The sequence below is a fragment of the Culex quinquefasciatus genome, chromosome 2, assembly GCF_015732765.1.
Source record: "Culex quinquefasciatus strain JHB chromosome 2, VPISU_Cqui_1.0_pri_paternal, whole genome shotgun sequence".
Lineage (NCBI taxonomy): Eukaryota > Metazoa > Arthropoda > Insecta > Diptera > Culicidae > Culex > Culex quinquefasciatus.
The window spans coordinates 205,232,177-205,243,972 of NC_051862.1; the positions used below are offsets into that span (position 1 = coordinate 205,232,177).

At 46.8% G+C, this 11,796-nt stretch overlaps 1 protein-coding gene across 1 annotated transcript; it reads right to left on the minus strand.

Annotated features, from left to right (window-relative positions):
• Window positions 1-8,811: 8,811 nt before the first annotated feature.
• LOC6045423 (zinc finger protein draculin) lies at window positions 8,812-11,774 on the minus strand. Its single transcript, XM_001862766.2, has 4 exons — window positions 11,699-11,774; window positions 9,307-10,838; window positions 9,103-9,239; window positions 8,812-9,033 (listed from the first exon to the last, which is right to left on the minus strand). The coding sequence occupies exons 2-4, from the start codon at window positions 10,828-10,830 to the stop codon at window positions 8,919-8,921; spliced, it is 1,776 nt and encodes a 591-aa protein (XP_001862801.2). The 5' UTR covers window positions 10,831-10,838; window positions 11,699-11,774; the 3' UTR covers window positions 8,812-8,918.
• Window positions 11,775-11,796: the final 22 nt, after the last annotated feature.

Here is an 11,796-nt window from a genome sequence, read left to right on the forward strand (position 1 = left end):
TCGAGTTCTGACCACTTAAGTGATATTTATGTACTTTTTTGTAGCCAGATCTCACTTAAATGTATGTAAACAATGTCCGGATCCACCATCCGACCCATCGTTGGTTAGGTAATTAAAAGACCTTTCCAACGAGTCTTAAACATTGAAGATCTGGCAACCCTGTCTCGAGTTCTGACCACTTAAGTGATATTTATGTACTTTTTTGTAGCCGGATCTCACTTAAATGTATGTAAACAATGTCCGGATCCATCATCCGACCCATCGTAGGTTAGGTAATTAAAAGACCGTTCCAACGAGTCCACAACATTGAAGATCTGGCAACCCTGTCTCGAGTTATGACCACTTAAGTGATATTTATGTACTTTTTTGTAGCCGGATCTCACTTAAATGTATGTAAACAATGTCCGGATCCATCATCCGACCCATCGTTGGTTAGGTAATTAAAAGACCTTTCCAACGAGTCCTAAACATTGAAGATCTGGCAACCCTGTCTCGAGTTATGACCACTTAAGTGATATTTATGTACTTTTTTGTAGCCGGATCTCACTTAAATGTATGTAAACAATGTCCGGATCCATCATCCGACCCATCGTTGGTTAGGTAATTAAAAGACCTTTCCAACGAGTCCTAAACATTGAAGATCTGGCAACCCTGTCTCGAGTTCTGACCACTTAAGTGATATTTATGTACTTTTTTTGTAGCCGGATCTTACTTAAATGTATGTAAACAATGTCCGGATCCATCATCCAACCCATCGTTGGTTAGGTAATTTAAAGACCTTTCCAACGAGTCTTAAACATTGAAGATCTGGCAACCCTGTCTCGAGTTCTGACCACTTAAGTGATATTGATGTACTTTTTTTGTAGCCGGATCTCACTTAAATGTATGTAAACAATGTCCGGTTCCATCATCCGACCCATCGTTGGTTAGGTAATTGAAAAACTTTCCCAACGAGTCCATAACATTGAAGATCTGGCAACCCTGTCTCGAGTTCTGACCACTTAAGTGATATTTATGTACTTTTTTGTAGCCAGATCTCACTTAAATGTATGTAAACAATGTCCGGATCCACCATCCGACCCATCGTTGGTTAGGTAATTAAAAGACCTTTCCAACGAGTCTTAAACATTGAAGATCTGGCAACCCTGTCTCGAGTTCTGACCACTTAATTGATATTTATGTACTTTTTTTGTAGCCGGATCTCACTTAAATGTATGTAAACAATGTCCGGATCCATCATCCGACCCATCGTAGGTTAGGTAATTAAAAGACCGTTCCAACGAGTCCACAACATTGAAGATCTGGCAACCCTGTCTCGAGTTATGACCACTTAAGTGATATTTATGTACTTTTTTGTAGCCGGATCTCACTTAAATGTATGTAAACAAGGTCCGGATCCATCATCCGACCCATCGTTGATTAGGTAATCGAGATAACTTTCCAACGAGTCCACAACATTGAAGATCTGGCAACCCTGCCTCGAGTTCTGACCACTTATGAGCCCTTGAGTGATATGTGTGTTTTTTTGGATCAAATTTGTGTCCAAATCCATCATATTACATATCACCCTTTGTTGGAAAAGAGTGAGGAAGGCACCAACCACATAGGTGGATTAAGTTAGTTTTTTGTTTTTTGATTTTAGTTTTGCAAATCGTTTTTCGTAAATATCTTTTGACAGGAAAGGGCTACGGGGAAGATTTTCAATAGCGACTTATCGGAAGCTAAGAGGGATCGAATGCAACCGGAAGTGTCCAAATCCGTTCAGCCATTTCCGAGAAATCGCAGTGACATTTTTTGGCCAATTTTCAAGTGATTTTATATGGCATTCCTCGGAGAGGAAGCCAAAAATGCTCCAAAATTGCTCGATTTCTATAAATTAAGATGGTGGCCAAATAGCGACATTTCGACGCCAACATTTCAAAAAGCATCATGTACAAACCAAGCGTTTTGAGAAAAACGCATTTGAATGTTGAGCATCATTTTTCAATTCCAATTTTAATATAAAAGCAAAACAATGTGTTCTAATGATAACAAACGATGAAAAACGTTGCTTTTATTGATACTTGATCATCCATATTCAATAAAACATTGATTCCGTCATTTTATTTAAGAAAAACAAACATAACTTCTTTTGAAATCATCAATGTTTATATCACCCTGCTGTTATTGGAGTAGAGAGCCTACCCAGTCACGGCGTTCTAGCAAAATTCTTACAGAATTCTAACAGAGCGAAATTATTCTTACTAGAAAGCTGCCATCATCCTGCCAGTTCTTTGCCAGAATTCTCAAAGAATTCTAGCTCAAATGCAATAACCGGTTCTAGTAGAGGTCGGCGAAATCAACCGGTTCTGTAAGAATCCTGCTAGAATGCTGCTAGAACGAACTAACAGCCCATTCTGCTAGAATTTTGTTAGAATTTTGATAGAATTAACTGGCAGGAAATTTCTGCTAGAATCCTGCTAGAAGTAAGATATTTCCTAGGATATTTCTATTTATTTTACAACTAAAAACGCGTTTCAAAATCAAATTTATTCAATTTTTTTTAATTACAACAAATGGAAGCAAAACATGCACTATCACTGACTTTTAAATTCTACACTTCACTTAATGGTCACTTCAATCGTTGAGGAACGGATGGCCCTGGAACATTGCGTTGCGTGGAAAATCTCGGGACCACCTGCAAATAAAAAAATCTTATAAACAATCCGGCTTTGCTGTTTCTAGCTTCTGCTCCAGTGCTTACCTTTTGTTTCTAGAATGCTTCCGCGTAGCATAGGCCAATGGCCGTTTATGTTGACTATGGTGCTCTGGTTTTCTCGGAACCATCTCCATCTGGTGCCTGTTAAAAAGGATAAGTAAGTAAGTTATCTTGGCACACTACCGTTTTGTTTGAATAACTTACCAAATAACCGACAAAAATGAGTTGAACAAAGTTCACTTCGTCATCGAACTTGTTTACAGGTTCGATGACAAGACTATTTTGGCGGAAGTAAAGTTCGCCACGAAGCGGTTTGGCGGAAATGAAGTAATTTTTGACAGATTTCGCTCTGTCAGATTTATCTAGCAAAATTCTCACAGAATTCTAGCAGATTTCGCTCTGTTAGAATATTCTAGCAAAAATCTTACAGAATCCTGACAGGCCTGCTAGAATCATTCTAGCAGGATTCTAGCAGAACCAACTCTGCTAGAATTTCTCGTGACCGGGTATATGGAGAGGCGAAATGTCACTCTCAGGGTTCCAATCGAACTGTCAAATCGGGGTTCCAATCAGGCATGCCAGATTTTGAAGATTTTCGGGCACATCACAAAAACGCAAATGAATTTAACTTGATGGCAAAATAATATTTTACAAATCTGTTTTTGGTAAAAGATGCAATATGGGCAGGTTACAGCGCAGTGGACCAAACTACCCGGCGGACAACGGAATATCCGGACGAATTAAAAGAACGCGAGCTACTTGTTAAACGTGTTTTATTCTTTGCTAGTTCTCGCACGAATGATGGTCGGAAGTGACTGCTGTCACTGCTGCAAGGATGCATTCGCGAACGACGTTACGGACGTAACATCTCGAAAAGTCCAACACTCCTCCTCGCGAATGTGACCTTGCCTCACCGCTACTCGTCTCCTCCTATCTCCTCCTTGCCCGGAACAGGTGCCAATCCCATCAGTGTAGCGAATCTCTTGACTTTGTTGGACCCAAGGGGTTTGGTCAAAATATCCGCAACCATGGACTCCGACGGGCAGTACTGCAGCTCGATCTCGCCCGATGAACAGCAGTGCTTGGTGTAATGGTAGCGAGTGTCAATGTGTTTTGACCGTTTCTTCTGCTGGTCCATTACGGCGAAGTCCAGACAACTCCTGTTGTCTTCGTAGATGATGGTTGGCAGCTTAGGCGTCTCGTTGAGCTCGGTCAGCAAACGCCGCATCCAAACCGCTTCTCGGGCAGCCTCGGAGAGCGCAACGTATTCGGCCTCCATGGTAGACATGGCGACACAGGTTTGCTTGCGGCTCGCCCATGCTACCGTCGCTCCTCCTAGACGAAACAGGAAACCGCTGCAGGATTTCCGGTCGCTGCTGTCTCCCGCCCAATCCGCGTCGCAGTAGGCTGTCAGCTGAAACTCCTTGCTGCTGCTTCCCAGCACTAACCCGTAGTCAACCGTATGGATCAGATATCTTACGATGCGTTTGGCTTCTGTCCAATCGGTTTCTGTCGGGCTGCTGACTTTCCGGCTCAGGATCCCAACGGTCGCTGCAATGTCGGGGCGACTGTGCACCACAAGATAGAGCAAGCATCCGATCAGTTTGTGGTAGTCCCCGTTGCTCTCCATCTTTGGGCTGTCCGTGGTGACCTTGAAGTACCGGGGTCCATTGGATACCTCGATCCTTTCGCGTGCTCCAGTCCGAAACGGGTTTTCAGTCTTTCGACGAAGGCACGCTGGGAAATCACGAAGAAGCCATCGCTGTTTCGGCGCACACGGATTCCCAGGAAGCTTCTGATGTCACCCAGCCTCGTGATTTTGAACCGCTTCTCGAGAGCACTTTCGATCTGGTTGATCTCCTTCGCTTGCGTTGAAACCAGGAGCAGGTCATCCACGTAAATGAGCAGGAATAGCCACCCGCCATCCACGCACGACTTCCGGTACAGGCACGTATCGGATTTGCACTGCTCGAGTCCGATCTGGTTCAGCATACCCGTCAGCGTTTTGTTCCAGACTCTCGCCGCCTGCTTCAAGCCGTAGATGCTGCGTTTCAGCCGGCACACCTTCTTCTCGGATCCGGCTTGTACGTACCCAGGCGGTTGCCGCATGTACACGACTTCCTCCAACTTGCCGTACAGATATGCAGACTTGATATCCAGGTGTTTCACGTGCATGCGCTGGTAGCCAGCCACCGTCAGCAACACACGGAACGTGGTGGCCATCGCTACTGGGGCGAAAATCTCCTCGAAGTCGGTTCCAAAACGTTGACTGAAGCCCTGAGCTACAAGCCTCGCCTTCATCCGCTCGACTTTCCCATCCGCGTCCAGCTTTCGTTTGTACACCCACTTGCTACCGACAATGTTGCATGCGGCCGGCGGGTCCACCAACTCCCAGGTATCGTTGGACATCAACGCTTCGTATTCTGCATCCATCGCAGCAATCCACTCCTCCTTTTCAGCGCAGCTTACTGCTTGATCGAAGGATGTCGGTTCGTCGTGGTCTGCCAATGCCATGCCGACAAAGAAGTCCCTTAGCGACGCTGGCAACACTCCCCGGGTTTTACGCCGTGGATTCCGCTGCTGGGTTTCATCGGCGTGTCCTTCTTGTTGAGCGGCTCCGTCTTCATCGCCAAAGTAGAGCTCCTCCGCAGAATGATACCCCTCCAAGTCCTCTTCTTCATCCGAGTGCGGCACAGGTGCCGCTGGTTCCTCTTCGGCCGCAGGTTCTGCTGGTTCCTCTTCGGCCACAGGTTCTGGTGGTTCCTCTTCGGCCACAGGTTCTGGTGCCACATCGCGTGCGGCCACCACTGCAGGTGGTTCCAATTCGATAACCGATTCCTCGGTTTCCGGGCGTTCGTCTGCATCACGTTTGTACTGCACATTCCAATTTTCGAGAAATGTCACGTCCCGACTGATGGTGATGCGATTCGTAGCCTTGTCCAAAAGTCTGTAGGCTTTGTGCTCATTAGAGTAGCCTACGAACACCAGCTTCTGCGCCTTCGGCTCCATCTTCTTCCGTCTTTGAGCTGGAATCTGCACCCATGCGTCGCAACCAAAGATCCGCAGGTGTCCGAGCGATGGCAGTTTCCCGTACCACTTTTGGAAAGGACTCATCCCAGTGGCTCTCGTCGGAACACGATTCTGGATGTGGGTTGCCGTCAGGATCGCTTCCCCCCAGTACTTCTGGTCTAGTTTCGCGTCCAAAAGCATGCACAGCGCCATCTCTTTCAGGTACCGGTTCCGTCTCTCTACTACGCCGTTTTGCTGTGGCGAGTAGGGCGCACTGAACTGGCTCACAATGCCTTCGGCTCGCAGGAAGCTCTGCAACTCCTTACCGGTGAATTCTCCTCCACCATCCGATTGCAGCACCTTGGGGTTCTTGCCAATCTGCGTCCTGCACCATCCGACAAAGTCTTTGATCTTCGATGCAGCATCGGATTTCTTCCGCAGAAGGTAAACAAACGCCATCCGTGTGTGATCATCAACCAAGCAAAGAAAGTACTGGTTTCCGCTCGGGGTGCTCGCCATGGGTCCGCTGAGGTCAGCGTGCACGATATCCAGCTTCTCCTTGGCTCCTCTGTCAACACTCTTCGGGAACGGTTTTCGTGGCATTTTTCCTTCGAGGCAGCACTCACAACCGGTGTTGGAACCACAGTTTTCCACCTTCATTCCGTCGGCCAAATGCTTCGTGATGATCTCCCGCACAGCATCCGGATCCCGGTGTCCCAGCCGCCGATGCCAAGTATGCAGGCAGCTCGACGTGTGCGGCGGCTCGACACTCACCATCGCTTGCTCCGGAACGCTCAATCGGTACAGGTTTCCGTACCGCTCAGCAACAGCGCAGATCAATCCTCCAGGTCGTCGAATCACACACGTGTTTCCGTTGAACACAACCTCAAAGTTCTTCTTCGCTAGAGCACTGACCGACACAAGTCCACTTGTCAGTTTCGGCACAAATAGCACTTCTTTCATCTGGATCTCGACCGCATCCCCAGCGCCATCCACTCCAACGAAGATTCCGCGGCCAACTCCGGCCACCTCCGCCTTTTCGCCGTCCGCCAACAGCACACTTGTTCCGCCGACCTGCTCCAGCTCCGTGAAAAAACTGTCGATTTCCCGTCATATGCCGAGAAGCGCCACTGTCGACAAACCAGCTGGTCGGTTCGCTGCTGCCCACCATCCACGCGACTGGCTGATCCGAAACATCTTGGACCTGCTTCGCGTTCGGTGCTCGATGGTACTTGTTCGGCTTCGACTGCGGGCAATCTTTCTTCAGGTGACCAGGTTGTTTGCATCCGTAACAGGTTCTTGTTTCCGCCTTCTTGGTGCTGTTTCCGCTGGCGCTGGATTTCCCGACACGACGACGATGATCCACTCGCAGCGCTTGTCCAAAATTTCCACTGTGCGCGCTGCGTTCTCGACGTTTTTCCGATTCTGCCAGCAATTTCGACTTCACCAGCTGGACGGTGAGCTCGTTTGTCGGCCGCTGCTCCAGGGCCGTCGTCAGGTAATCATACGAATCCGGAAGAGAACAAAGCAGCAGGGCTACTTGCAGTCTCTCCGGAAGTGCATCGCCGATGTCCGCCACCTGTTGCACCAAATCCGTGTATCTTTGGAGGTGCTGTTCCATGTCGTCGCCTTCATTCAGCTCCAAACGCGCCAACCTCTTCAGCAGATAAACTTCGGAAGCCTTATCGTGGTAGGCTTTTAAAGCATCCCATGCTTCTTTCGCTGTGGTGCAATTCCGCACCAGACTCGTCTGGTTGTCCTCGATGCAAAGTCCAATCGCCGCCCGAGCACTTGTGTTGGCCTCGTCCCAATCGCCCGTCACAGGATTCGGTGGATTCTCGGAAATGGTTTTCCACGTTTTCTCCCTGATCAAGTGCATCTCCATTTTGAATTTCCACGCCTGGTAGTTGTGGTTATTCAATTTGGGCACTCCGAAACACCGCTGGCCGTCCGACATCTTTACTCCAACTGTAGTACTCGAACTTCTCGAAATAAACTTAGCTTTCTCGCGAACGAACTTGGTCCCACTAGCCTGGGCCCATAACCTATGGGCAGGTTACAGCGCAGTGGACCAAACTACCCGGCGGACAACGGAATATCCGGACGAATTAAAAGAACGCGAGCTACTTGTTAAACGTGTTTTATTCTTTGCTAGTTCTCGCACGAATGATGGTCGGAAGTGACTGCTGTCACTGCTGCAAGGATGCATTCGCGAACGACGTTACGGACGTAACATCTCGAAAAGTCCAACATGCAAAACATTGTTATCTTTTTCGTGAGTAATTCATTTAATTAACATGGCAAAACAATACGTTTGAGCATTGAGCCTGTGCTCGAAAATCTTCAAATGTGGCATCCCTGGTTCCAATCGAGCAACAAGATCATGCAAGAACAAGGTTGGAATCAATCTAAAATAATTTTGGCAAAAAAACGAGACTTATAACAATTACAAAAACTGTAAAACTGTTGTCGATAATAATCTGGTAGTTTTTATTATGTTTGTGCTTGTTCGATACAAGAAAAGTGCCAACACCAAAGAAAAACTACAAGTTTTTCAACCTTAAATTTGAATGACTTTGGGCGTTTGAAATTTCTCCCAGAACATTTCATTTCCCTATGTAGGTCCCTATATTGGAGGAAGCTTTGTTATGATTCGTTTTCTTCGCCGAATGTACATGGCGCTTTTTGCAAGTGGAGGGGAAGTTTTGTTATGGTTCGTTTTTCGTCTGCAAATGTACATGGCGTCTTTTTCATGATGCTGTTTTTCATCACGAGGTTCATGTAATCTTTTATTTGACAGGTTGACAGGTTGTGGTCGTACAAAGGGTCATTGTACTCAGTAAAATAAACCTTATCGTCGTGAACATTTTTTTTTTCAGCAATGTAAGCTCGATTGCTACACCGAATTTACGAATAATTCGTAATTATTTTTTATTATTATTTATTTAATTATTATAAAGTGATTTCAACTATTGCGGAATTGAAGAGATAAAAAATAAAGAATTCAAGAACTTCAGAATTGATGTAATACAGCATTGAAGAATCTCCGTATTTATCTTGAACTGGACTTTCGAAAATTTGTCATAAAATAAAACAAAACGAGATTTTGGTGTGATAATCTGCAATATATTTTTAAGCTCCAATCTTACATTTCAAACTTTGATAAAAAAAACACAATACAAAATAAGAATCCTACAAAACACATATCAAACTAGCAAACCTCCTCAATTTTTGCAACCTGACCAACCAGCTTGCCCTCCTCATGCTGCTTCATGTGCCGCGTCCAATCGCCCTTGTAGCGGAACGAACGCTGGCAGATTTCGCACCTGAAAGTGAAAAGAAATGAATCTTTGTTTAGTTAACTTTCCTCTAACTTTTATTGTTATAACACTGACTGATGCTGCGGTTCCGAGTGTCTGAGCGCGTGGTTGTCCAGCCTGGGCTTGGTCGTGAACGCTTCGCCGCAATCGAAACACACGTACGGTTTGGGCGCATTCTCCACGTGCGTTATCTGGTGTCGCCTTAGGCAGTTCTGTGGTGGGAAGTTAGAACAGATTAAAACTAGGTTCAACGTTAGTATATTGGGTAGTTGAGCTTACTATTTGCGTGTAACATTTGTCGCACTGGTCACACATGAACGATTTCTCGCCGGTGTGAACGACCTCGTGCACGGTGCACAGTTGCTTCGTAGGGAATCTCTTCGGGCACCATTGGCAAACGAACCGCAACCGGTGCTTCTGCTTGTGGTAGTGTAGATTGCCGTAGGTGCGGCCCACATAGTCGCAGCCCTCAAAGTCGCACGGAAAGCTGTCTGGTTTTTCGAATTTACGCTTCCGACCCGAACCCGGGTTCTTCTTTCCGTAGTGAAGCTTGTCATTTTCGCGGTTTGCTTTCGCTACTTCCGGGTGGGCTTCGTTAATGTGATGGAAACGTTTCTCGCGGGAGGGGAATTGCTCTTCGCAGGTCACGCAGATGAACAGGGCTTTTCCGGCGTGCTCGCGTTCGTGAGTCAGCAGCAGAGTTTTGCTGGGGTAATGTTTGTCACAGTACTGGCACTGGAACTCCTTGTCCTTGTGGCCGAGCATGTGCCGTTCCAGACGGGGATTGTTTCCGAACTTGGCGCCACAAATTTCGCACGTGTAGCGACCTTCCTCGATGTATTTGTGGCGCAACATGTGCGCTCCGAAGGCGTTCTTGTTGGGTAATTTAGAGCCGCACGTTTCGCAGATGTACTCTTTGCCTCCGTCCCTGTGGCTATGCTTCACGTGGTTGTACATTCGATTTATGCCAAACAGCTTGTACGGACACTTTGGACACGGAACGTTTCCGGAGTGCATCCGGACGTGGCGGTGCAGCAAAACCAGGGAGGCTATTTTCTCCTTCTGGGGACCATTTCCGTTGAGGCACAGCTCGCACGTGTATGGGAGCATGTCCATGTGCTGTGGAAGGTGAACGTTAAGCTCGCGAATACTCTCAAACACCTCCTGGCAGATGTAGCATTTGTTGGGGTCCATGCTAGAGAACTTACGACGGGCGATTTGCTGCTCCTTGGTTTCCGTTCCCCTTCGTTTTTTCTTCTTCGATCGACCTTCCTCGTTGCTATCCACATCGTCTGTCTCGGTCGAAGGATCAACATTTGTGGGCTTCATTTTCTTCCCCGTAACTTTAACTGTCTTAAGAGCCGCTGTTCCCTTTGGCCTGCCCCTCTTTCTGACTTCTGGTACGATCTCTACATCGCTCGCTTCGGAAATAATCTCCTCTTTCAAAATTATTTCATTCGTAAAGGCACATTCCTCAAGCAAATCTTTATCCCCGCCGGTCGGATCCGGTTCCACGGTCATGCTAATCAGCGTGGAGAAGCAGTCCAAAAAGTCCTTCCGCGTACGGTAGGCTTGCTCGAGCCGGGTGAAGCACGTCGTGCAGGCCACCTTCGGGTAGTCGTCGTCAAAGTCGATCTCCAGCCCGGTCAGGAAGACGAACATCTTCGGAACCGAATTCTCACCAATGTGGCTCATGAGCGATATCAACTCGGGGTTGGCCTCGAGGCACAGGCGACAAAAGTCGTCCGGTCCCACGGGTTTCGGCTCCGTTTCCAGCACCTTTATCTCCAGCGTGTCCGCCATCGTCGATCCTGCAGGAAGCGATAGTTTATAACGAAAATCTCAATTATCTTTTCTTTTATCGAGTTGCAGAATTGTTAGAACTCTGAAATTATCGCCTAAAAACAATAAAAACTTGGTAGATAGGAACACGGAAGAACAGAGTATTTTGAAGTGTTCGGAGCGGGACCGTTATGTCCAGTCCTTGAATAATGGCTGGGCACTGCAATCTAGAAGTCAAAGCGTTGGAGATCACGAGTGAACTGCTGACATTGTTCGCACTGCTAAGGGTTGATCAGCTTACAGCGGCTTTCATAGCTGGGCAGACGAAATGGATCCCGCCAGAGGAGTCGGCGGAGCGCGAACCGGATGAATCTTCGCTGCACACTCTCAATCCGCACCGCACTGTTCTCGTAGTAGCGTTGAACGGACCAAAGTACAGTAGAGAGCCTTCGAACAGTAAACATCTGTAAAACCTTTTGCTGCACGGTCACGTCATAGTCTGGTATGACCGTATGCACTGTATGTTTCCATTTCGACTTTGTTCCTTTTAAATTGTTTTACTTGGAAAGCCGTAACAGGTTAACAGCTTCAACTGTCGATCCCTAAATCCCACTCGGAAAATAATCTGGTAAATTTGAGTGTCCGTGCAGTTCAGTTTAGTCTCCCTCCCCAACCGCGTTACGTAATAAAAGAACGCTCCTTTTTCAGAAAACAAGAGCGGATTTCATCACCCAGAATTTTATCTTCTTCATTCCGTTTGGTCTTAACTCTACGCAATTCCGGTTATGTCGGCGACGTAACTAACTTTGCCTCGATTGATTAGCACGATTTACTTTACAAAAAAAAACTATTTTAGACAGCAAATTTAGCGAAAACTTCTCCAACTTACGTGATTTACTTTATTTACAAACAACTAAAAAGAGAAGAATGACAGCGGGCATGAAATTAGCCCTCTTCGATTTTTGTCGCGAGTTGGAATGTACGTTC

Coding starts and splice junctions, on each gene's coding strand:
- LOC6045423 (XM_001862766.2), bottom strand. CDS start 10,830: ATGGCGGACACGCTGGAGATAAAGGTGCTGGAAACGGAGCCGAAACCC. Junction 9,240..9,306: donor ACAAATGTTACACGCAAATA/GTAAGCTCAACT, acceptor TTCCCACCACAG/AACTGCCTAAGGCGACACCA. Junction 9,034..9,102: donor CACTCGGAACCGCAGCATCA/GTCAGTGTTATA, acceptor TTTCACTTTCAG/GTGCGAAATCTGCCAGCGTT.